General features: G+C 39.2%; 1 protein-coding gene across 5 annotated transcripts in view; it reads left to right on the top strand.

The window, feature by feature from the left end:
* The window catches only part of frmd4ba (FERM domain containing 4Ba), a 60330-nt gene that overhangs the window by 8811 nt on the left and 24810 nt on the right, over positions 1-26709 (top strand). For 2 of the 5 annotated variants that reach the window (XM_015053463.1, XM_015053464.1), the window contains exons 1-7: positions 13857-14390; positions 19240-19305; positions 19444-19538; positions 19674-19766; positions 20794-20878; positions 22176-22232; positions 22497-22519. In XM_015053463.1, coding sequence (XP_014908949.1) covers positions 14229-14390; positions 19240-19305; positions 19444-19538; positions 19674-19766; positions 20794-20878; positions 22176-22232; positions 22497-22519 — 581 coding nt within the window. In that variant the 5' untranslated portion in view covers positions 13857-14228. Of the gene's footprint in view, positions 1-13856; positions 14391-19239; positions 19306-19443; positions 19539-19673; positions 19767-20793; positions 20879-22175; positions 22233-22496; positions 22520-26709 lie in introns of those variants that run through there. The other 3 variants (XM_015053466.1, XM_015053465.1, XM_015053467.1) reach the window with 3 other exon arrangements.

Raw genomic sequence — 26709 nt, 5'->3', positions numbered from 1 at the left:
AGTACAGATACTTACTGTAAAATGTAGTGGACTAAAAGTAGAAAGTATCCATTATTAAATCTACTTAAGTAAAGTACAGATGCACGGAAATTGTACTTAAGCACCACTGCACTTTGCCATCAGACTCCAGCAGCGTGACCTATTTTTGGAATAGTTCAGCTAATCATTGCTCATTCATTCACTTGGGACTACTGTTTCATTTCCACATAGTAAGTTGATCCTTAAATATAAAAAAGAATTTTTTTATGTTATAAAAAACCCCCCATAAAGTTAGTCTCTCCTGACACAGTATCATGGGAATGCCTCAAATGTAATACACAAACTTCATTCTATTCTATTCTATTCTATTCTATTCTATTCTATTCTATTCTATTACTGCTTCAGGTCTCACTGGGCAGAAAAACTGCTTTAAGTCAATAAAAATAATTTAACATTTTAGTAAACTGCTGTTTGTTGTTGCCTCTGTATGCTCCATTTCTGTAACCTCTCTATCAAGACAAGTAACTCTTTTAGGTTACAAGTAGAAACAAGGTGAAAAAACAACGAAGGCTTGTTTTCAGAACTGGACCTAGTCGGATGTTTTGGATTAGTCCTTTTAGGCTTCCTGGCTGAACCCCAATTCAGGGTCAGGCAGTGGGGAGTGGGTCACCAGTAATCTATATGTTTAGGAGTGAAAATCAATTCAGAATGTGCTGGCAGCTGAGCTAAGAGGTTGTGAGAGTCCACGATAAAAATAATCATCATAAATGTGGCCTAGTTATTTCTCTAGTACTTTTCTGTTGCATTATCGACACAAACGTGAAGTTCTGCCACCAGGAATCAGTTCCTCGTTGTCTGTCAGCCATCGCTTTTCTTTTCTCTTCCTCGTTTCGTGTCTGACCTGCGTCCTCGGACCGGATGTCTTGACGAAAACAAAGAGTCTGGATCTTATTTTCCCTCAACGTGAACCATGAGGAATTCTTTTTCTTTTTTTCACATTTCATTTTGTGTTTTCAATTTTATGATTCTGTAACGGCAGAGCAAAAAACAAAAACAAAACAAAGAAAAACCATCAAACGACTTTCATCCGACAAATGAAAGGAGTCACTTTTTCTTTGATTTCTGAGGGATTCTGTAATTTAATGTGCGGCTCTGAGGCGATGTTCTGACTCGCTTTGTGTTTTTATGTCCTTTCAGAATAAAGGAGACTCAGCTGGCTGGGAATTCCTCTGGGACTTTTTTTCTTTTTTTAATATGAAAGAGACGACATTAAGTCAAATCTGTTTAAGGACATCTGCTTGACAGAAAAACGGACACAAGGAGAGGTTCGTAGGTTATCCATGTGCTTTAGTGACTATTGACCTTTGAACTTGAGCTTCCTAGGAGACTGTTACGAGGATATAAATCACTACTTGAACTGTACATTTCCATTTCAGGATGCGGTGTACATTAGGAGAAGATACCACTTCGGTGGTTTATTAGCTATCTGTTTTATAGACTCAAGTTTAGATAAATTAATTGATGAGAAATAGCATTTTATTACAGTTGCTTAAAAACAGGCTCAAGCAAATGTAGTGTTTCCACCCGTAAGAAAATCTAGATTTCTGATTTACAGGATGTTTTTTACTAAAACACTGTTAGTTTAACACCAGAGGTAACAGGACACACACTTTTCAGAAAGTTTCTCTCTGTTCTCATCAGCCCATGGAATGTTTTTCCCCCAAATCCAAAACCCATCTCCCATGGAGGGTTTAGGGTTCATTTGTGACTCCTGGGAAGATTCACCACTGCTCCATGTTTTTATTTTTTTGTTTTGTTTGATTTTTCAATTAACTGCTAATGGCTCTCACTCTGGTGTGCTATTGCTCCAAAGCATTTGAAATGTCTTTCCATACTCAGAGATGTCGTTTACAGTGCTGTGTTTCTCATTCATTCTCCAGTTTCTTTAGCTCATCATGAGATCTGTTGTTGTTGTTGCTTTGAGTTGTGCTGCTCTACTTCATGCTGTTAAGCCGGTTCTGTTAAGTTCAGTCTAGTTTTTTATGTTGTTTATTTCAAGCATATTCACATTGAAAACATGATGCATATTTAAATATGTGTTTGATAAGGAGACGGACAAAAGAACAAACTTATTTGACTCTCCTCCCTTTCTTCTATGAGTGTCTTATTTTACACATTGTTCTTTATGTAAAGAAAAAAAATACAGAATTGGTGTAAATAAAAGCAGAACCAATAAAAACAACTAATAAAAATGAAAGAATTAATAAAAAAGAAACCAGAACCAATACATTAAAAAAAAAAGCGGAACAAAAAAAAAATCCAAAACCAACCAATTAAGAATAAAAGAGAATTTAAGTAATTTATTGACTCTATAAGTGTGGTAGTAAGCAGGTCTGGGTGTGGCTGGTGAAACTGCACAAAAAAAAAAGTGGTTGGTCTCAGTTAAACTTTGATTTAATAACTTTTTTGCTCATGGTCAGGCTGTCTTGGATAGATTTTTTTCTCTTAATAAGCCCCACCATCATTTGGCATCATTGACTCAGGTTATCTTTATCTGTTATCGATCATTTGTTTGACGGTCAGAAACACCATTGTTTCCTTTTTCTTTTTTTCACTGTCACTGCATATGAAATTCCTTACAGCGCAGGTGGAACGTATGAAATCAGAACAAAAAAAACAAAAAAAAAACAGAACAGCTGGAGCGACCTCTCTTCATGTACGTTCACTCAATACCCCGGGCAGAGGACGGCAGCTTGAACTTGATAAATCTGTATTCGATGTTTCACTCCAGGATACCCCTTGGCTTGGCTGCTTCTCCTCCTCCACATCTTCACATGGCTCTGCGCCTGTGAAGCAGATGCTGTGAGGCTGATAAAAATAAATAAATAAATAAAAACAACAATAATAACACGGGAACCTCTCCACCACCTCCGTTTGTGCTGCTGCTGCTGACTCGCCCCAGAGGTTTTGGGGAGATGCGCGGGGAGTGGTCATTTCTGACGTTGTGAGAGTGTTATCCATTGTGAACACTCTCAATTTGAGGCACACACTTAGCACCAGGCGGCGGACAGAGGCTGTGCTTAAAAGCCTGATTGCGCTGATCAGAAAGAGGCTCCCTGCACGGCAAACAAGTGGGTGAAGGGGATGGGAGCACCAGGCCGGAGCTGCTATTATTACTCTGTCAGGCTCAAAAAAAAAAAAAGAAAAAGAAAAACAAAGACAAAAAAAAAAGAGGTCCATGATGTGGAGTCTGGAAACAACAACAACAGCCGTGCTTCCAGAGCAGACATACCCCGCAGCCTCATGTCCGCTGTGATCAATAGCGCACAGCTCGTAAAGCCCCATGTGAGTGCTTCATGCGTCCACCGCCAGAGGGGATGAAAACAGAAACAGTGAATATGCCCTACACGAAAGCCGTTTTTTTTTTTTTTTGCTATGTTTTTATTCCTTTTTAATACTCCAAGAGGTTTTAATTGATTTGTCGTACCTCTGGCTCTGATTGTTCAGCGCCTGAGGGTATTCGCCCCGTCGTCGGTGTACAGCATCGGCCCCGGCTTTCCAATCATCTGCAGGTTTTAGAAGGCCAGAAATCACCCGCCCGGCCGCCGTCACATTGGAGATTGGTTTGTGGAGGAGCAGGGAAGTGTGGAAAGTCATTATCACCCAGCTCTCCGCTGAGCCACTCTGACCGCCACAAACCTTTGTCCTTTAACAAGGACGGAGGTGTAAACGTTATCAGGAATTTAAGGGAAGATGAATGAGTTTGAGGATTAAAGGGGAAGTATTAAGTATTATGTAAAACCCACTTTTTTTTTAAGCTGTACATCATGTTATAATGATATTCCTTCATCAAAAACACATCTGGAGTGTTGCCTTGCCTTTTTTCCTGCATGTTTGAGAAATGTTTTAATCTCCATGGCAACCATTCAGCTGTGGAAAAAGCCTGGTTGGACCTAGTGCCGCCTTAAAGACGCAGATCCTCCTCAGAGCTGCAGTTTCCAAGCTTCTGTCTCACAGAGCAGCCCTTCCCCATCAGCTCCCTCGGTCAGCTCCTTCAGACTAGCCAGCCGCAATTAGCAAACACCTAATTGCAGTGTGGAACTGCACATCCGCTGAGCTAATCGCAAGAACTACTCCTCAGTGCAACGCTGGTAAAAACTTTGTTAAAGAGTTAATAGAGGAGCCATGTTGTGATGACTTCCTGGAGGCGGAGCTACATAAAGAGCAGGAGTTTCTTAAAGAGACAGAGGCCCAATTTCAAGGCATTAAACCAGGAAGTAAAAATTATTTTAAGTCATATTTGACTTAAAAATAACAATTTTATGGCATTTTTTAAACAATTGAAGGTAATATAGTTACTTGATTATGCTATAAAATGGCCCCTTTAAGAGTTTCTCAAATAAATAGCCATAAAGAGCTAAATTGTCATACACAATTATATTCACTCCAACATCATTTTTAAAGACTTTGTATTTGACTATATTGTTACTCATTGCTATTTGAATCTCTGTTTGGGTCAAGTAGCTTTTACAAAGTATTACTTTGTCCCCTGATTAGACCAAAGTACCTGGAAGTGTGGCCATGTTGATAGATATTATTTACTGTGGCCACATAACTAGATTTCCTTACAGCAGACTATAAGTAGATCGAATAAAATTACTTTAGATCTTTGGTTGTCAAAGTGGGTCAACACATCACTGCTGCTGGTTTAAATTGACAGTCAGAATGGAACTACAACTACAAAGACACAAAAAAAATCTCAGAAGTTAGCTATGTATATTTTTACAGCTCATGTCGAAACCCTGTCATCCAGTTTCAAGTGCCGAGATGAAATTTCAAAGTCACTGTGAGCAACAACACATCCTCTTTACTGTAAATACCAAAGCTGCTGTCACACTGTTTCTCATTTTCTCATGCATGCTGGAATATCTTTTCATCTCAGTGCAAACGTAAAGAAATCAAACTCATTTGTGAAACGCTGAGTCCGGTGATGTATCGGATATGTCGTTCACGATGTGTTCTCATTATATATAAAGTAATACGGTGGAAAAGTTGAAACTACGGTGCGGTATGGTGTCAGCAGCGCATTTCAGTTTGCTGTGACACAACCGTCTTGATATTTCCGTTAACACTTCTGGGTTTTCCATCATAGTTTAGCTTTATTTCATTGTGACTTTTGGTTTATCTAATTCAGTTTGTTTTAGTTGGTTATTAGAGTGTGTTTTTATTGGTTAAACATTGTTTAGTTTCAGGTTAGGTTTTATTAGTTCCAATAGTAGTTTTTCATACTTTGCTTAGTTTTTAGGTGCAGAATTCAAAAGGTCAATATTGTATTGTGATTATGTATACATCTATTGGGTAATGAATACTGAATACTGAACAGAAGATACAATTTTCAAAAAATGGAATCAATTATTGTTGAACAATCAGCTGACTGGTGTTTTCTCCCAACTCTTGTCGCCATTTTGCAGACTAGCATAAGCCAGAAGGAGTGTGGCTGAAAGCTGACATAAGCAGCTTGTTGACAGAACAGCGTTACTTCAAAAAGACCAATATTTCGTCCTCTTCTAGTAGTCCAACCATGGCTATCTGTGATTTTTTAATACCAGAAACGTCTTCAAATCCATTTTTATAGGTCAAAACTTTGTGCGAATTCGCCACCTTATGCTTAGATACTCACTGAGAAGTAGGAAGGTTGGCAAGGGAGGGGTAAATCTATGCTCTCTGAACCAGATATAGTCCTGCATTATCTCCTTTATATAAATGCAGGAAGTTTTAAGTGGTGGAATCTTACCATGCACAATGTTACTGGTGTTTAAACCATATGCCTTGGAGCTAGAAGCCAACCTATATGCATATGGGACTGTCCAACTGTACAAGTCGGTACATGCTAGGCAACCGCCGGTGTTACATTACCGCAGCAAAGCCAGTAATGTGACTCTCTTTAACCATGGTGAGGCATCATCAGTCAGAAATGAATAATGTCTTTATAATGTGTGGAGACTGGAATAGAAAGCTGATCTGTAGATGGTGGCCAGGGCGAATTAGAGCAGGTGTCCAGCACACATGGAAGAAAAATGATACCGAGTGTCCCCAAGCTAGGGTCGTGTTTGTTGTACTAATGAGGACTGTCAATAATGAGAATCTTTTCTTATTTTTCTTTTTTTTAATGCGGCTGTTTTAATTCAATTGGACTGGAGTATGTTTGAGTTCAGACCATCACAACGCCATGGTACGCCGTTGGTCCGATGGGTTGTTAATGTTCAGTGAAATTTCATAGGAAGGCAACAGCCAAGCTAACATCTACGCAGCAAAAATCAAATAAATCTTTAAAATGAAAAAAAAAATTCACTGGACCGCATGGGTTTTGTCATCAGAATGTTTTTAAGTGTGGCAGCGTTCACCTTTTATTTTTTATTCACATTCTAGAGATAAGTTGAGTTTGAAGAAGCTTTCTAGATAAATTGCTTCTCTTCGTTGCGCAATTGAGTTATTGTTACTCGAGTAAAACATCTGCGAAAACGTCTGCTGGAGGGCATGTTCATAAAAACAGCTTTGTCTTTACAGTATTATATTTTTATTATTTAAACTGGTTGCAACAATAAATGTGGATTACTTTGCAACCGATGCAACATTGCAAAGCCATAAGGAATGTTGCCCATTGGCGGTGCAGCAGCTGTTTCAGGAATGAGTGAATATGTAAGCAGCAATTTGACTGAATAAAACATCGCAGTGACAGGAAAGCAGGAACAGATGTTCTGTTTTCAAGCTTTCTACCTACATTTGCGAACCTCAGCGGCTCTCAATACGACAGTGGCTTGGTGAAAGCTTTTGTGTTCACTCACCAGGATATAAACAGAACTTGTCAAGCACACCGGTGGCCAAACACTGATGGGGAAAGTGCTAACTATCCCTAAAAGACAGCGAATCCCAGTTTTAAAGTGAGATTCACTGTGGGAGTCACAGTAGTTCTGTAGTGTGCCTTTGGAGCGCAGGGCCTGAAAACTCCCGACATCTGTTGCGGTGTCTCATACGCACATGTGCCATATGTGGTCAGATAAGGCCATGTAAGTGATGTGATTATATGTTCAGTAAATTGGATTGAGAGTGATAAGCCAGAGGCTTTCAGAAGCGCAGATATGATCGACTGCCTTGACTCCGCTAATCAGGGACTATGACCGCAGAATAGATTTAGGGTTTCAGGTTATGTAGAAATATGAAATGGACCTTTAACATCTCTAAACACGCATGAATCTTCAGGGAAATTACTTGTATTAATTAGAGCAGAGAGTAGTAGTCCTTCCAAAAAATACGTTGAATACAATGGATTATGATGTCTCTGTAAACACATTAACACTGCAAAACTATTAATCATCAGCATGGAAATGATCAAGGCCCTTATAATTTATCATCCAACTAACTGACTTACTGCTTAGTGTGACAGGCTTATGCACCAGTAATTTTATTTTTTTGATACATGGTGATTTGAAGTTGATGTTTTAAGCTACCCTTAGCATGATTTAGCATGGCAAGCATTAGCAGCTCGAAACAACAGCCTCTATGTGCATTTGAGGAGAAGACAGATGCCTTAACGCTGTAATTTCCAACAAAGTCTGAAGGCTCAAATAATAAATTTGGTTTCTCTCTAATATCCAATGATGTTGACTCCGGGTCAAAATGCCCCTTCACCAATTCAATGAAACGTCCCCCAGGGGTCTTGTGACAGACGGCTCCTTTTCAAACCCGCCAAAAATTAGGTACAAAACAATTCAAACTGCAAAAAGTATTGAATTTAGCCTGAATGAATAGCATTTTTTCCTTTTCTTTTTACCTCTAAACATTTTACGGAAACCGAAAAAACCCCAAAAACTAAATCAACTTTTTCCTTTCAATCATGATTTCACCATAAAAACCCAACACTGCCCCTCCCAATGTCTCCTAATGTCCTTGTATGTCATACAAGTTGACTTTGGTGTGATCACACACAGGCTGTGTGCTTTCAGAGCATTTGAGACAATGAAATCAAAGGCCAGAGATACCTGGGGAATTCCCTGAGCACTTTGTTACCCACACGCATCATAATTTGTCACCAGAAGAAGTCAGACATGGTAAATACGGAAGCAAACAGTGGCTGAAAATGATAGTTTTGAAATGATGTGACAGTTTTGCGTCACTGAAGTGCATCGCATCACAATCCCACCGCTCTTGGCTCTGATTATGCATCCGAACAGATTTCTCCACAGCGAATGAGCCACGAAAGATCATCTTTATTTGTTGTACTTTCTTTTTATTAGCTTCCTTTGTGCTGCTATGATCTTGTGACAATGCAGTTAGCTCTGACTAATTTAAAAATTGATCCATAAATCCATTATTACTTCCGTAAACAGAGAGCTACGTTCTTCTTCTGTGGATGCCGGTCGCTGTGGGGTCGTAAACTGCTCACACTGAAGTCTGATTGTGGTCACATCATTCAGTCATATCTACGAACATGCAAAAGAGATGTGATTTCAGCAAAAAATCAGAATTGAGCATCAAGAATTGTGCGAACGTAACCTAAGGCATCATTTGACACAAGTTACCATAGGTGATGAGAAGAATCTAAAGGATTTCTCTTTACAGATCTAAGTGGTCTTCTCTAAACTCCCCATGTTGACTTCAACCCACCCCTCCAGTCTATGTCAGGACTTTTTAGTGTAAAGCACATGTGTAGAACAGAATTATGATCTGAAAGGGGCTTTTGAGTCTTTTCCCCAGTAATAACATCAACACTGATTGCTTGCGTGGCCTGGTAGTACTTAGGTACAGTACTTGTAGCTTTGGTAAAAGATTGGATTTGTGAATTTCTGACAGGTCAGTCAAAGTGAAATTTAGCTTCATTAGTGAAGTGACCCACTTCTCTGTGCATCTCTAATATATATATATATATATATATACATATATATATATATATATATTTTTTTTTTTTTTTTTTTTTTTTTTTTTTTTTTTTGTCCAGAACTCAAGCCCATTTTCAGTTGACTGTCTCCAGTCTGATTTTCTGGGAACTTCTCTTTTGGACGACAGTATCTTAATTTTACAGGCAACACATGTTTCTGGCGACTCAGATATGATATTACAAATGTTCCGACATAGTTTTTTACTTCTAATCCCTAGATTAGAAGCATCTAATCTGGGGACCAGCGGTTTGTAACTTCAGACAAGTGCGGAGTTGTTGGCTGACAACGCAGCCTCTGTAACCCCCCCATCCCAGAATCCTCCCCCTCTTTGACCTCCTACTCTTCATAGCATCTGGGTTATGCACACACACGGTTAGTCACGGCCTCTGGCCTCCAGGGTGCTCCCTGAGCGCCGTCGTGTGCCACAAGAGAACCCAACAAGAGGAGATAAACCCCCCCAGACACCCACGACGGGGCAATAGGTGGATGGTGGCAGCCACTTTTCCTGCCTTTAATTTCTTTTTCCCACCTCCTGCCTAGCCACACAAAGCCGAGCCTGACTGTACCTCACACAATGAGCTCCTCAGTGCCTCCATTCACTCCTCAAAAGGAGCTTAATCACACGGTGTTAATTGGCTGCGATTAAAACACTTTCCCGTTTCCTCAGCAGATGTGGGGGAAAATTTTTGTCTGCTTGTTCGGCAGCAAACTGATGCTAACAGGCTTTCAAATGGCTTTGGGCCATAAGACACGGATCAACTAGTTCTCGATTTGTTTTGTTCTAATAAACATGGCTGAAAGAACAGCACATTCAGAGCAGTAATTAATCCAAAAGTGTGCAACAAACATGTATGTTTTGCATTTAAGATTAAATTAAAATATGTGATTATCTTCTTATTATTACATTTTAGGCAATAAAATGCTAATTTTCTTATTTAAAACAGGAATTTAATTGTTTATTTGCATTTTTATGTATTTCTAGTATTGCAAAAGAAAAAAGGCTTAAATTAAATATCTACAAAATGTCCCAATTTTCTTAGCCGATTAATCGGTTAATCGTCAAAAATAATCAATTGATTAATCTGCAACTAAAATAATCGTTAACGTCAGGCTTACTAATAATACCAGATAGAATAGTTCATACTTTTTCAGGATACCACAAAGGCAATGCAGCCATGAAAAAACCAATGATAGGCTTGATTCATGTTTTATGAGCTTAATCTAACAGTTCATCCATGATGTATGAGTACAAATCATCCTCCTTGGGGGGAGAGTATCATAATCTCTGACAGCTGTGTCCACCCGCAGGAGGCACGACAGGCATGCGTGCGCGTTGCCGTGCTTAGGACTTGCTCTGCAGGCGTGTTTGTGTCAGGCATACAGTCGCAGAATGTCTTCCATTCAGCGGGTCAGCTGCAGTCTCAGTATGCGGCATATAGCTCGTCAGCTGCAAGACCCGTGTGGATGACAGCTGTCTCCGCCAACACCCTCACCCACCCGCCCCTCCACACCCCTCCACGTTTTTTTTTCTAGCTCTTCGATCTTGCTTGCATTCACCAGGAGGCCTTTCCCCTCCCTACTTAGACGATTAATCAGACAGCAATTATGCAGGGTAATTGGCATTCGATGTTGAAAAATGGCCCCGGGATGATAAACTGATGATATTTGCAGCACGGTTGCTTCCGCTGGTGTCGTCCTCCCGCCTTGCATTCCCAGCAGAGTCAGACCTATTAACTCTGAACCTCTGGGACAGAACGGAGCAAAACCTGGAGGTCATTTTCTGAGTTAAGCCTTCAGTTTGAGTCACAAGTGACGCGAAGCCCTATTAATAGTTGAAACAGGGAACATGGGGAAACACTCTAGACACAATTGTTCAATTTTCACTCAACATATTCCCTCTTTGTCCCTCGGGGACAAAGAGGGAATATGTTCTGACACTCAATTTCCCCACCTACTGGCAGAACGAGGGTACTGCAGAATTACAGAATCAAAATCTGAACAACTCCACCTCATCCTTCTCATTATAAAGTCCTTTGAAAATAGTTTACGGACATTTGTAGCCTTTAAAGGGACAGTATTATGTATTTTCATAGTGACATTTTATATCTCTATCAAGTAGCTATGTTACCTTCAGTTGTTGTAAAAATGCTATATATATTTATCAAATATAAATATGACTTTGTAATTTAACACGTTGAAATTGCTGTCTCTTTAAGAAACTCCAGCTCTTTCTGAAACTTCCTTCAGGAAGTCATCACAACATGACTCTTCTATTAATCCTTTAACAATGTTTTTTTATTTTATTTTTTATTTTTTTAACCAGCGTTACACTGAGAATTAGCTAGCATAATGAGCTCTGCTGATGTGCAGTTCCACCGGGTGTTTGCTAATTGCTGCTGGCTAGTCTGAAGGAGCTGACTCGGGTGAGGGCTGCTCTCTGACGCAGAAGGACAGAAGTTCGGAAACTGCAGCTCTGGGGAGGAGACACGCCTCAAAGGCGGAAATAGCTCCACCCAGGCTTTTTTGCGCAGCTGAATGGTTGCCATCGAGATTAAAAATTTCTCAAACATGCAGGAAAGAAATGAAGCAGCACTGGAGGTCTGCTTTGTTTTGATGTTTTTGATGAGGGGATAACATTAGAACTGTAAAGCTGAAAAAAAGTGGATTTTACATAACATTGTCCCTTTAAATGAGTGACTTATGTGTTGACACTCTAATCACAAAAGTAAGGATCACTACAGCGTGAAGTCATAGTGCTGACTGCTTCTGTGCCAGGCTCGAGACAACAAGAGGCTGAGAAACAGCCTGTATAATCACATGCAAAGACAATGGGTGGTGTCAGAAGATATTCAGAGGGTTTGAACTAGGATATAAGTGCATTAACTTGTAAAAGTATTTGTCTTCCTTTGGCTTTTTCCACATTTTTGTCACGTTATGTTAAACTTTAGTTCATATTGTTGAAATTTTTGTGACAGAACAACAATGCAAAATTGTGTATAATTGTAAAGTAAGATGAGAAAGATTAAATGATTGCATTTTGTTAAATAAAAATCTGCAAAGTGAAGTGAAAATTTGCGCTTAGGCCTGTGAGCCAATAACTTGTAGAATTGCCTTTTGCTCCATCAAAAAATGCCATTTTTTTCCGGCTGTCTCTATGAGCTTTGCACATCTTGAGATTGAAAGTTTTACCCTCTTTCCTCTTTGTAAACTAGCTCAGCCCCACGAAGGCTGTCTCCACTGGCAAAATTAATTAATTTTCCAGCACGCCTGATGTTTATTGGTAAGCTACAAAGTTGCTGTATGTTGTTTCTTCTTGCCAAACTTTTTTTTATTTAAAGGCTTATAGGGCCTCTTTGCTACAGAAAAGATTTTTTTATGTTTACAATGAAAAACCAAGATGTCTAGATTTATGTGGCCTCTCTACATCTATTGTAGGCGGAGTACTTAATTTCCAACCTCAGCATAGAGCTGTTTGGTTGAATGTGTTAGGGATTTGGATGAATACTTTATTCTGACGGGCTAAGTATGGATTTATCAACTTATGAAGCTAATTTTCAGTCTTTAGTTTCAGTAAGGCTTTTATGGAAGTAAATATGTGATTTTTTTAACAAATGAAAATTACAACCATGTACAAATAATGACGATGAAAATTCTTTTAGATTGGAGTAAGTGCAGATATGCAACATTCAAATTTCAGAGGCATTTTTAATTCAAATTCTGATGGCACATATTTACTTCCATAGGCTTTGATCTACTGTTATCGATTCTAGGCTATTCCTGTTGTCCTTTTCAGAACCTTCCATCCATCCATCCATCCATCCATCCATCCATCCATCCATCCATCCATCCATCCATCCATCCATCCATCCATCCATCCATCCATCCATCCATCCATCCATCCATCCATTCATGGCCAGATTTACTAGGATGTGGGCCCCTGGGCTGCAACCAGTTTTGGTCCCCTATCCACTTAGAAAAAATATTTTTATAATGCAAATTATAGTAAATTCTTAGGTAGCCCTAAACATCAGCAAGTACAAGCTGATACCTTGATGCAGGTTTAATATGCTTTCTAGCCGATAACACCATATTGTTCTCAATAAAATCAACTACAACTTCATAATTTTCAAACATTTAAAATTATTTATACTCATAAAAATGATACATAATAAAACTCACACAATCTGGGCCTATGAGTGCAATATAAAGTGTAATGTTTGAAAAAAAGAAAAGAAAAGAAAAATCTTTACCGCCCCCTTTTGATAAAATTGAGACCCTGGGTTACTGTCATTTGAAGCCCCCTAGCATCCATCCATCCATCCGTCCGTCCGTCCATCCATCCATCCATCCATCCATCCATCCATCCATCCATCCATCCATGTGAACTGGAAGAGTGAATATTTCCAACACATCACGTTCCATTAAACGTTGTTTAGATTCTTAAACTCTCTTTGAGTCTGAGGCTCACGTAAACAAACCGGCAGATATAGTTTCCAGATGAGCCGCTCCGTCCCACTGGCGTTCCTGTAACGTGTTTTAGCTGAATCAGGTGGTCTGCGATCTGCAGCTTTGCAGAGGAAGACGTTCCCCTGTGCGTGTGTGTATGTGTGTGTTTTCCTGCCTCGTAGTTTCACTTTGTTGTTTTTTGTTGTTTTTTTTTTTTTGCCATGTCAGTTCTATCTGCTGGCTCAGACAAAAGCAATTATTTTTAGTGCTGCCTCACAACACAACGGGTGGGAACGTCTGGTCTGCTCTGCTCAGGAAATCAGCCCCACACCCTGTGCAGACAATGACATTTAAACACTGAAATAAAATGGGGGGGGGAAAAAAAGGTGGAGAAACATTTGTCATTTACGGAGACGTAACGTACAAACACCCTCTGCAATTCGACCGCTAAATGTGTTGGGTGTAGAAGTCTGGACTTTTGTTTCTGTGCGGTCAGTGTTTGAGGTTTTTTTTTCTTCTTCTTTTTTAAACGTGGAGGGGCAGACGGAGATTTTGCGGCAGTGGGCCTCTTGGTTCTGTTCTGTCCTGCCCTCCCCTGCACTCTGAGGCAGTGTTTTGGACCGGGGCCCAGGACCGAGCCTAAGGCGCACTACTCCGCTCCAGCCTCTCCAGAGCGCCGACTCACACTGACATTACATCAGCTTGGGAGACATAGTAGACCAGTGTGTGGATGCTCCTTGCAGCTTGTTGCTTCAAAGCAAAACAAAGCGGTCCGTGGATTGACTTGTTCCTGAAGACATCATGAGGTCCCGTTGCTAGAGGGGTAGACGCAGTCCGGCCAAGAGAGGAGACTACAGGGGGGCAGGCATGGCCGTGCGCATCATACGTGGACTGGAAGACTTGGTGGCGTCGGGGAGCCAGCTCGTCTGGAGCCTGGCGCACGAGACGCTGAGGACGTGGTACAGTCGTGGGCTGATCCCATGCAGGCGCCTCTTGGAGTCCTGGTTCAGGATAGGAAAATGCTACCAGGTAACGTTCACCTCTTAGGGCAAGAAAATTGTGACAAGCATCTTTTTTAGTTTTGTCACAAATTACGTTCTTATTGCTTAACTTTCCTCGAATCAGCCACTGTTGTTTTCCTCTTCTTTTTTCTGTCATGGCTCATAATTGTGTGCTGTGTTTATTGTTATGAGGACCAGGCTTCCTCCGGTTGAGTCACAAAACCAGATTTTTCTCTTCTTTTCTTTTTTTTTAACAAGAGTCCCTCTGCCTTGCACATATGGCAGTCATTTGAAAAGCAGCACGAAATGTTGTTTGATCTCACTGTCTGCATGGCTGAAGAGGGGAACTTTGAAACGCGTCGATACTGAAACACCTCACCTGAGAGTCAAGAGCTCTCTCTGTTTCGTTCTTAATCGTGTGACAAAACCATCATCACATAGTCTAAGAACTTTGCCAGCATGTTGCCTGCTAAAAGCACCACCTGAAGCTGCATATCATCAAGGTGTTTGTTTTAGGACAGGATAAATTAAAAGTAGGGAAAAGAGAATTTAAGAAATCTCTTACAATATTTCTATGAAGAGGTCGGGAATCAGTGGCTCTTGATATGTCTGCTTAATTTGGTTCCCTTAAAACTTGTTTCCTCTGAGCAGTACGGCACGGGTTTGCTTGGTCGGTAAGCTATTTAATGGTCCGCCATATTCCGGAGAGCGTTGAACTATCACTGACGCACTGGTATGTCTCGTTCTTGTGGCAAGCATCAACGTTTTATTGCTCCCCAATCAATAGACTGTGTTGTGACACCAGTAGCTCCACCCTAACCCTACAGTACCATCGTCCTATGGATCTACAACTATACGGGGTGTGGAAAAGGTTGATTGTATGGGCCACTTTTACAACAGAAACTGACAAAATAGCATACAAAACAGCACTGACTGGTGCCTTACCTACCACTCACTGGAAACTGTTCATAAGAATGTATTCAGTATGTTCAGTTAACAGTTTAGACGCCAAGCATCACCAATAATCAGTGAGGCTCCCCAAGGCTCTCTCCTAGGCCTACTTTTGTTTATTATATTAATTAGTCATTTGTATGTTAATTAACTTTGTAAGTGTAATTAAAATTTTGATTATTCACCTAAATGTATTTTTTTTTTTTACATTAGTTTTTGCTTCCCATGGTAAAGTATGTAATAAAATAATTTAAACTGCTTCTATGTACCATAAAGGAAAAACCCAAACAGTTGATTGGTTAATCTGCACAGAAACCCATCTACAGAACAATCACCTTTTTACAGTATGTTTTAGCCTGCTGAGTGATTCTAGAGCAGTGGTTCTTAACCTTTTTTGAGGTACCGAACCCACCAGTTTCATATGCGCATTCACTGAACCCTTCTGTAGTGATAAATAAAATATGATTCCCCCCCAAAATTCAAGACATAGGGGTGACCCAACTAGAGTCTAGTTGGGCCACCCCATGATCACTAAGTCTTCTCAAAAGGTAGAGTCTCTGAGAACAGTTCATCAAAATATAATCAGTGTTTTCAGCAAAGTTGAGCTGACTGTCCAGGAACGAGCCAAATTTGCCACAGTTTCAACAGGTTGGCCATCGAGAGAAACTGGAACCACGTTAAGGTCTTGTTTAGATCATTTAATTAGCTCTACATTCTTAAGAGAATGAAAAATTTATAATAAATAATAAAGACTGTCAGAGCTGTTCTAGCTATAACTTCCACTAGCAAAGGTACACAACAGGTCTCTGACAGAAACTGTTGAATTTGTTACCGCCTTTAGATCAGAGGACACAAACGAGCGGTCCAGCTGTACCTGCGGCTTTAGGTGTGTTGCTTAGGTGAAACTCGCTGTGCAGTTTCTTTACATCAAAGTGATAGAGGCAGCCTAAGCCAGAGTGGAGGGACACGTTGTCTACTTGAGTTTCTCTACAACATTTACTGTACAAAGTTATTCCCCTCTACTGGAAGGACAATTTGAAAGTAAAATATCAGGAAAGGTTTCATGTAGCTTAAATGTTAGGCTTATATTCTTCTTCACCAACAGACGTATTTGGAAAACAAATATTCTTGACCATAATATGATAATGTGACCCAGTCTCACCGATGGGAAAAATATCTGGTAAGTTAAATAACCTGCTAGTGGAACTGGTATTCAATATTAAGGCATTATTTACTTAAAACAAGGTCCTATATCTTGTTAAAAAGTTTCTTGTAAGTTTTGTTTTATTTCAAGAATACTAAAATAGTTGCTCTAGAAACTTGGTAAGATTTCTAAAAAAGACTTCTAAAGTGTTTCGCAGCCTCTTTACAGGCTTTCTTCCAAGATATCCAAGATGTTATTTAGCTCCATCTATCTTTAGAGAATCAGCTCTAAAGATGTACCCAGCTTTCCTGTACCCTGCTAAAGAAAAGCATCCCCACATAAAAAATGACGTTTCACCATCGAGATGGGGTACTCTGTGCAGTGCTAGTTTTCTGCCATGTTTTGCATTTTGGGAAGATTTTAAACTTTCAAGAAGCATTCTCAATGGCTTTCTTTATGACACTCTACCATAAAGGGCACATTTATAGAGTGCAGAATTAATTCATTGCAGTTGGGATAATTTTAGAGTCTCAGAATGAAGGGGTATGTTTTTTTTTTTTTGTTGTTTTTTTAAAAGCTGTCTGGTAGTCGCCACGTCATTTTTTATGTGTTACTTTGTGTTGATTTATTGCATAAAATTGGGCGTACAAATAAAATATCTTGATATTTGTGGTTATTATGTGTCAACATCTGGAAAGGTTCAGTTGGTGTGAATATTTTCACAACTGTATGCTTAGTTACATCAGCTTGCAATTCTGAGTCACAAAATGACTTTGAAAACGCTTTGTTGTTAGCGATTAGCTTGAAATCATTCTGTTGACTCATGACCTTTGTCTCCTTCTCCAAGAGTAGATAGAAGCTATTAGTTTCCATTTAGGTTTTTTGTTCTTGCTAATTTTATTAGAGACACTTTTTCTTTCCTCCTGTGAAACAGAGTTAAAGCTTAGGAGCTCTCAGCCTGTGCAGCTTTCCGAGCTAACAGTTAGCATCATGCTAACATGGCGTGACCGTGACCTCTGTCGTGTTGTCGAACGCTGCTCGCAGAGACGTCTTTTGTTGCGGTTCAGGGCAATAAAAAAAACCAACAAAGTGGGAAAGCAGCTTGTGCTGCTGTTAAAAGTGAAATGACAGCGTTGCTATGGCACTTAAACACACTCTGGGAAGATTAAGCTTACAAAATAACAATTAACAGGGCGTCCTCTGGCCTTGTGGTTGAAGTAGCTGGACTTCATTGTAGCCATGACTTTCCAGCACTAAAAACCAATTGGCTTAACACTGTGTTTTTCACTGACGTCAGAAAATTAACAGACACAGCGCACACATTCAGAGACGGCAGACAACTTTATGGGTACCAAATGAAAATAAAATTTGCCTAAGAAAATATTTATAAACAGCAGGTCAGAGATCTTTGATGGTGGTTGAAGTAGACCCATAGGCAGAGAGGCAGAGACATGGAGTAGCAATGAAAATAATGATGATAACCAAAACTTACAGACAGCCAGACGCACACAAAGAAAACTGAAACTGGATTAAACAGGAGGAACCAGCAAGGAGCGTCAGCAGGAGAAGGGTTTGAATACTGTGAGGGTGAATGCACAAAACAAAAGACCTGGACTGATGAGCAGGAAGCAGATTGAGGAGAGAGAGAGAAAGAGGAAGTGACAGGGGAGCAACAGAAGACACGCTGGGGACTAGGAAATGAATCTAACATTAACAAACGACTAAACATAAGAAACGTATTAAAATTAGAGTAACTAAGAGGACTAGACACGAGAAATAAACTGGAATCACTAAGAAAGCACTGAACCACCTTCAATTATGAAGCTATAGTCGATTTCTTTTGAGACAACATGAAGTTAGTAAACCTACAATGCATCATCAGTTCATACTTGCTGATGTATGGGACTATCTAATAATGTAAATACTGTAATTTGCCTTAGAAAAATATTTTTTCTTTAGTGGATAGGGCACTGAAACTGACTCCTGTCCCGGGGCCCACATCCTGTTAAGTCTGGTCCTGTGTGGGTGGGTGGGTGGATGGATGGATGGATGGATGGATGGATGGATGGATGGATGGATGGATGGATGGATGGATGGATGGATGGAAGGAAGGAAAACTGCAGTCATAGGTCTTGATTTAATGACATCTGCTGGTTGGTCTGACCTGTTTTGCTTTGATTAGAAGTCATATTTCGTCATATTTTATTAAATTTGACTGTCCTATATGGGTATCAGATCTAAAATTAAAAAAAAAATTAGGTTTGAATGCAAAGACTCCAGAAAGAATTATGCAATTAATTAAAATTTTATAAAAGAATTCAGCATTCTGTTTTGTTTCCTGTTTCATCAAGAATCTGTAACTGCCCACAGAACTGATATGCAGCGTTTTTGTAAACAGATGTACAAAGTTTTGTTTACAGGAATAAATTTAAGGTAGAAAGGGACAAAATGGAATTGCATGGATATGAGTCGACCTGGATCCTAGTAAAGCTTAACATCGGTTGTTTCTGCTAATTGTGGCAGAGTGTAACCTAAAACTTTTAATTGCCGACAGTACAATGGAAATCCGGTGAATCACTGGAGCAGGATGGCGTGTTTCTGTTTTGTCTCTTAGCAAGAGGACGACGATGAAAATGTGTGAAATCGACTTGTGATCCGGAAGACAAATATCACATTTTTGAGGTTTAAAAAGTTTAAAACCACATCTCTAGAGAAAACTAGAGATTACTTTATAGAAATGATTTCAGTGGATTATTTTTCTTTTTTTGTACTTCCTTTATAGATGACCGAAGGTCGTGTGTGTCAGATTCACCTCCTCGACGGCAGGAAGCTGGAGCTGCTGGTTCAGGTATACAGCTTCGTACTTTCGGTTCTTTTTCAGGGGAAATGGTTTGGTTGACCGGGACTTTAGCTCTCTCACACATGGCGATCTGTTTTCCTTCCTTTGTTTTCTGCTTCCCTTTTATTTTGCCCCCGGACCCCGCAGCCGAAGCTGTTGTCTCGGGAGCTACTGGACCTGGTGGCGTCTCACTTCAACCTGAAGGAGAAGGAATACTTCGGCTTGTGCTTCGTAGACGACAAGTGAGTCGGTTTCATCGCATTTGAAATGATACGAGTAGGGCGTTTGAATTTCCTTTAATCAGAAACGGGAAGGAGGAAGGAGGCTGAGGTAGCAGCGTAGCGTGATATGTGATCTATTATTTTATTGCTGCTCAGTGGCCAGAGTAACTGGCTCCAGCTGGATCGTAAAGTGCTTGATCATGCCTTCTCCAAGACATCGGGGCCACTGGAAATCAAGTTTCTTGTGAGGTGAGTGTTATTACTCTCAGAGCTTGCCAAATGTGAACCAATTGGATGCTTAGGCAAAAAAGATGTGCCGTTCTGTTCGTCAAAAAACTTTGAGCACAGTAGTACAGTAGTGTAGAGACTGCGTGATGAAATCAGGTTCACCTTCAGAGTAGATTGCTGAGACGTGAACCACATGGTGGGCTGCAGACTTATTTCTATTCTTTGAACTTTACGATGGCTCAACGCAATATATGGTTTTCAACTCTTTTTTTTTTTTTACAAATAGAAGTTTGAAAAGTGTGGTGGAAGAACCAGCAGGATAAGCCAAAAATCTGGCTTATTTTTTTTTTAATTTGCAACCAGAGTAGCAAAACAAAAAACAAAACAAACCAAAAAACAACAGCAACAAAAAACTAACACTGCACACCACCCTGAACACGGTATTCCTATTTTGGAAACTGGCGGTGGGAGCACTTTGACTTGGTGTCGGACTGAGAAAAAGAGAATGGAGCAACGACTTAAAAGAATTGAGTTAATTTCTTACATGTAATCGAATTAAAACTTAATTTGTCTACTTGAAACAGAGCTTACTGGTTTACTTTTTTCACTGTGTAACCCCAATAAAGTACATTGGGATGACAGATGTGATTTACACTAAAAAAATGGCACAATATGAAGAAAAAAAAATACATATATGAGTAAATAACTGTATAAATTTTTAAATTTATGAAGGTGTCTAGTACTTTTTTTTAAATAGTCAAAAATATATGAATCCCTTCATAGATCAACTCCCCAAACTGACCTCTTTCCTCTACAAGTGCCAGTAAACAAGGTAGTGCTCCTTTGAGATCAGTAACATCAATCAACCAGCAGGTGGCGGTGATGTAGCACAATGAATGTCTTCCTGTTAGATTCCCAAACAATGAGGCCAGATTTAAACAAGATGATCTGTGGATCTGTGAATAAACACTTGCACATAGATGAAAACTGATCTTTTATTTATTAATTTTTGTTGTTGTTTGCTGATAAAAAAACCCCATCTTTGCAGGTTTTATGTTGAGAAGATCACCCTGTTGAAAGAGAATACGACCGTGGAGCTTTTCTTCTTAAACGCTAAATCTTTAGTGTTTAATGTAAGTGATTTAAAGCAGTGTGACATTTATCTGTTATGTTTGTTTAATGTGGAATATTTTTTTAATTAAATGTCATTGTGCTAATAATCTTTTTGGGTGGGTGCCCTGTGAAATTATTGATAATTTAGCGCAAGTTAGCATTAGCTACTTTCAGTAAGACTTTGGATTCTTTGACCTCGTCTGTCAACAAATTAGATATAATATGTTTGTTATCTTTTTCTACAATATGGTTATTTCACTTGAGAATTAAATAAAAAGCATTTATTTCAATCCAAATATTACTTGTTTTATTATTCCTGGTTGGTTATAGTTTTTTTTTTTTTAAACCATTTGACTTCAGGTATATAATTCCAATGGACGTCTTTCACTTCCAAATCATGAAGTGAAGTTACCAATTTATTTCAAACATGAAAGAAATATAAAATCACACACATGAACTAGGAATGCAAAAGATACATATTTTTGTACTACAATTATCTTAACATGCTCAAAAAGGAGTAGGAAGAAGAAAGAAACTTGTGAACTCCTACCAAATAAACTCATACAAAATTTTAAGATGGATCTTCATTATTAAATAATTAAGCATTTGTCTCAGGAATTGCTCTTTAAAAAGTGTTTACAAAGTTTCTCAAAATTATTACTAAATACTATGCTTTCTTGTTGCAATTGGGTGCTGCATTTAAGGTTCGAGAGATTTTATAGTAGTTTGCTTTTTTTTAGTAAAGTAAAAAGTAAAGATTACGCTCTAAAGTCTGAAAGGTGCAACAATATAAACTTTAGAAAGTTAAGAGGAAACGCAAGTATACGTTTCTGGTTTGGATTGTCGATAATTAATCCTTAGTAAGTGGAAATAAAACTTTTACGAGACGCACGTGAAGGCAGCATGAGATCAAACGTTGTAGGGTGTGCAGTTTTTTTCGCGGGGAGAGCTGACTGGTCACCATGGGAGACGGAGACTGTTGAACCTGCTTAGGGACCGTACCACTTTACCGAGGGGGCTTTAACTCTGAGCAGAACCTTAAACTAGTCCGTCTGTCCCGCATTGTGGATTTCATTTTTTTATTTGTAATTCCAAGATAACTCAAAAGAAGAGAAGAGACAGTTAAAACGTCTTCATAGCCGCATGAAACACCGAAATGTTCCTGCAGCGGTGGTTCAGTCGGTAACGGTGGGACCGAGGTACGGTCTCGAAGTATGGGACGGGAGGGTTTTCTCTCGAGTCAAGTGTTTGAGACAGTCAGCGCTGTGTGTGTGTGTTTTTAAAAAGCTTGCTGTTTTTCGCCTCCTTTCCCGACAGGAAACCATTGAAGTGGAGAGCGAACATGTTTTCAAGTTAGCCGCTTTCGCATTGCAGGTAAGAAAGAGTTTTTGTTTTTTTTGTCGCAACCTCTCTTGGTCGTAATGTCACTCACCCCCTTCAATGTGAAAGAGGACGGACGAAACATTTGAAAACGTTTGTCTGTTGGGGGTCTCTAGTCGGTTAACTCCTCTCACAGGACTTGGAGCTATTCCTTTAGAAAAGAAAGGACAGGAAAACACAAACACGTTCGAGCTTTTTACTGGTAAAGTGCTGTTTAATCCTGTCTTCACTCACTGAATTATTCCTATTTTTTTAAAGGAGGCCAAAGGAGATTATTCCAGGTAAGAAATTCTTATTTTTCCCTCTCATAATTTTGAATGCATTTACAGCCACGTTTCATTTGTATTAAACAAAGTATGAATAAGTTTTCCTGTTAAATAAGCATGTTACCTTTAATTAGGCAAAAGGTTCCCTGTGCAGTGTTGATTTAGTTTTTTTAAAAACTATGTGCAAACAAAAACTATTGACATATGCTGTTAATCAATAGGATTACAGAGTGGAGACAAAAGCCCTGCACAATTTCCAATGCATTTGTACGTGTAGTGTATAAAGAAGCAGTGTTTGGTCTGCGCTCTGTAATATCAGTAATAGCTATCTGTTAATGTACAACCTTACTGGCTCAGATTTCATTGTAGCTTAAACCTGCGCTCAGTTAATAATTGCCTTAATTTTGGCTTGTGACATTGAGCCTTATCCCTTGTTGGCTCTCTGCCATCTATTTGTGGTCTACATACTATGCCCACAGTGACTTATGAAAGTATTCACTCCCCTTGAAGTGTCTATTCATTGTAAAAACTTACAGCATTTACAACCCCAAACCAGTGTATTTTAATGATTTTTATGCAGTGTAGTGCATTGTTATAAAGTGGAATAAAATTGGATCAAATGTATAATTTTAACAGGGCCTTCTTAAAAGCATCGTTTGGTGACGGACTGAGTGTAGTCTGCATATATATTTGTAGAAAACCAATCATCTCAAAGGTGAAACATTTAGTGGCAGCATCATGCTGTGTGGATTCTTTTTTTTAGTACAGACAGGATGTGTGGTCAGGGTTCATGGGAAGCTTGTTCGAGCCTGATAAAGGGCCATCTTGGGAACAAACCCAGTTAGATCAGTGGTGCCCAAAGTCGGTCCTTGGGAGCTGGCATCCTGTGTGTTTTAGTTCTCTCCCTGATGGTAGAAACAACCTTCTCAGCATGTCGGTGTTGGTCTTATTGCTCTAATGAGCCTTCATTTGATCCAGGTGCGTTAAACCAGGGAGAGAACGAAAACATGCACGATGCCGGCCCTTCAGGACCGACTTTGGGCACCACTGGGTTAGAGGCTGCAAAAGTATTCAAGACTGAAGTAGTCGCTAAGCAATAAACCAATTCATTGCATGATAAATTAAAAGGAGCTCGACAATTTCTATCCTGGTGATTAATATTTTTTGATGGGCAATTTCATTCATGATTTCGGTTGTGTGTGATTTCCATTTCTGTTTTACTTTGGTGTTTTTGAACCTTTTTTAGTTTTTGTATATTTGAAATATTTTCCAATTCCAGTTTACAAAATGAAACTTTATTGATCTATGAGATGGCGAATTTGCAGTATAATGTGATTGTCGTTACATCACTTGAAAATGGTAATATTAAAAGCAATATTAACATTTATTGTAATAATTTCAAGGACAATTTATTGTCTAGTAAAATTTGTTGTCATGACTGGCCTAGTTGTCGCGTTCAAATTTGTACTTGCGTAAAAATAATTTTTCTTTCACATTTATTGAACACTACTTTGCCTTGGTCAAACTTTTGAAATTTGTTGTTTAAAATGACAAAATGTGAAAGGGTGTTGAGGGTTACAAAGAATTAATAAAAATGTCAATTTCTAGATGTTCTAATAGAAAAAAAAATCTGCAGCTGTGAAACCAAAACTTGCTTCTACATTGTGTTTCCTCAGGGATCCCATGAGTTATTAATGCACATCCCACCTTCAACATGTGGAGTCCAGTCAATTGATTTCAACATGTTGCGGTTGCACAGCCTCTTACTAAATGCCACATACAGTTTAGGAGACACGTGTCTGGACAAAAAGGACGGTGTGTGCATGATTTGGTCGATGACACTAGTGTTAGAGTCTGTATGAAACCTCCACAGCCTGTTCAGTAATGGTGATGTTTTCACAGTTGACCTGCTGATAATGTTTGGTGGTATTTTTCTTTTGCCAATCATAGAAGTGAAGGGCATTATCTGGCATTAGTAAACAGTGATCAGGCTGATCAGCCGAACCCGTGTTGTCTCTCTGCCTCAGAAGGCTTCAGTATTCATTATGCAAACACAAGCATTTGTCCGTGGCAAGGAATGTTGTGCATGTAGCCACGAGTGGCGAAACGTGCAAAAGTGAAAATGCAGTTTGTCCTCTTGTTACACTATCGCCTTTTGTTCTCCTGCAAAGAGGAAAAAACTTGGCAGCATCTGCTTGTGCTCATTAAACAAGCACAACTGAGCTGGTGAGTAGTTAGTACGCATCCCTGTAGTGTGTTCACTCAGCATATTTTATTTTTTTTTTTAAAGTAACATCCTCAGCTCCAAAGGTTCACCCTTTAACGGCTGAACTTTCACTTCATGTGGGAGTCGGGATGGGCCGCACTTTGTCCAGACTCTGAAAACACAATAAAAGATGAGACGCCAAGTGTTCTGGTAAAATTCATTAAGGCGTGGTTCCATCCAAACCAAAGCTGTCGTTGTCGGCTTTTTAGTGTTGTTCTTTGCATGAAATTATTTAGGTTTTAGACTAACACAAATCACTACATTCCTCTGAGAGGGATGGAAAAGTAAATATGGTTTTCAATAGTGTTCCGTCCCCTTTAATCCAATGCAGCTAATTGCTAGCAGATTGCCAAAATGTGGCTTTTACAGAAGATTGGAAAGAAGAAGTCCAGTTTACACAGCAAACATGTAGGAGACGGTCATCTGAGCAGATTTGAGACCAAAATGTAACTCTTTGGTCGACATGGAAGACTTTCTATGTGTAGGAAAACTAACTAAAAACGCTGCTCAGAGTTGATGGGAAGAGGAATGAATGGGAGCCTGAGATAAGAACCGTGAACAAACAGCCAGATCTGCAACATTATGCTTTAGATCACTGGTCTGCAACTTTAACTACACAAAGAGCCATTTCTGCCTGCCCTCAGTCCAGCCAAATAAAACTCGTTTACAGCTGCAAATGTTAAAGTTTTGAAAAAGACTCAAACTTCATAGAAAAGTTTGAGTCTCAAATCAATAGAAAATTTGTTGTAATTTGTATTTGTAGTTTTTGGTTCTAGAAATTGAAACCTTTCCAAAAAGAGTATGGATACATTTGTTTCAATGGGAAAGTTGATACAGTTGTAACAAAAGCGTAGATCTAGTTTCTCGTAAAGAAAGAAGGATTCTCATGTCTTCTTCTGAGGTTTTTGTGTTGTTTCCTTCAGTAGTGCTTGGTGCAGCGCCGCCACAGGCCGAGGGGAGGAAGGGGGGGACAACTTTTTCAATTAGTATGGATTGTTTGATACAGCAGCACCTGAAAATGTAGCAAATGTTGCAGTTTTGGTTCCCAATCAAACCAAGTGTACTGGACTATCTGATTTGAAAACACCCGCAGGGTCAATCTGTTGTGGAAGTTCAGTGCAAACGTCCCATGAAAAAACTGGGAAAAGTAAACATACATAAAGATATATTTAAAAAAAGTATTATTTATCAGTTTTAGGTAAAGTATTTGAGCCATTGTGGAAGGTCCAAAGAGTCACAGACTGCAGATCAAAACCTATTCATGTTAGACTTACAGCGGCATTTAAAGTGAAAGGCGGGTCTTTAAGGTGTTGACTTAGTAGTGCTAAATACAATCAAATTCCACAATTTTCAGACTTTTATTTGTAAAAGCTTTGAAAGCCATCATTTTCATTTTCTTGCAATTCATAATTACATGCTACTTTGGTGTGGCCTGTTAGATAAAAGCCCAATAAAATCCTGACTGAGCTGCATCAGGCTTGTTGCAATACTTTGTTGCCTAGCAGCAAGAAAGTCCTACGTTAGAATCCTGGCCTCAGGTTTTTATGCAACGAGTTAGCAGATAGAGGATGAACTGTATTATAATATACCTGCACACATTGCTGGACAATAAATCTGCAACAGTATACCAATCAATATAATATCAATAGAAAATTAGTTTGAATATTCAACAATTTCACTGAACTCCGATCTAGAACCACATAGCATTCTGGGGGATGTTAGCAGAAGAAAGGCTTTAGGCTCTCAACTTCTCACAGTGAGTTAGTTGATGTGGGTGGCATCAACTAACTCACTCACTCACTCTTTGGTTACCTAGCAACAACCTGTTGAGTAATTTGCAAAGCTGCAGTTTCAGGTTTTGCCACCATGCATCATAACTGCTTAAATACAAAAAACATCAGATATTTAAAACAAAATAATAATAATAATAATAATCAAT

The sequence above is a fragment of the Poecilia latipinna genome, unplaced genomic scaffold (assembly GCF_001443285.1).
Source record: "Poecilia latipinna isolate Pla-1442-1.1 unplaced genomic scaffold, P_latipinna-1.0 Scaffold1182, whole genome shotgun sequence".
Taxonomy (NCBI): Eukaryota; Metazoa; Chordata; class Actinopteri; order Cyprinodontiformes; family Poeciliidae; genus Poecilia; species Poecilia latipinna.
This window is presented reverse-complemented; position numbering and strand designations above follow the sequence as displayed.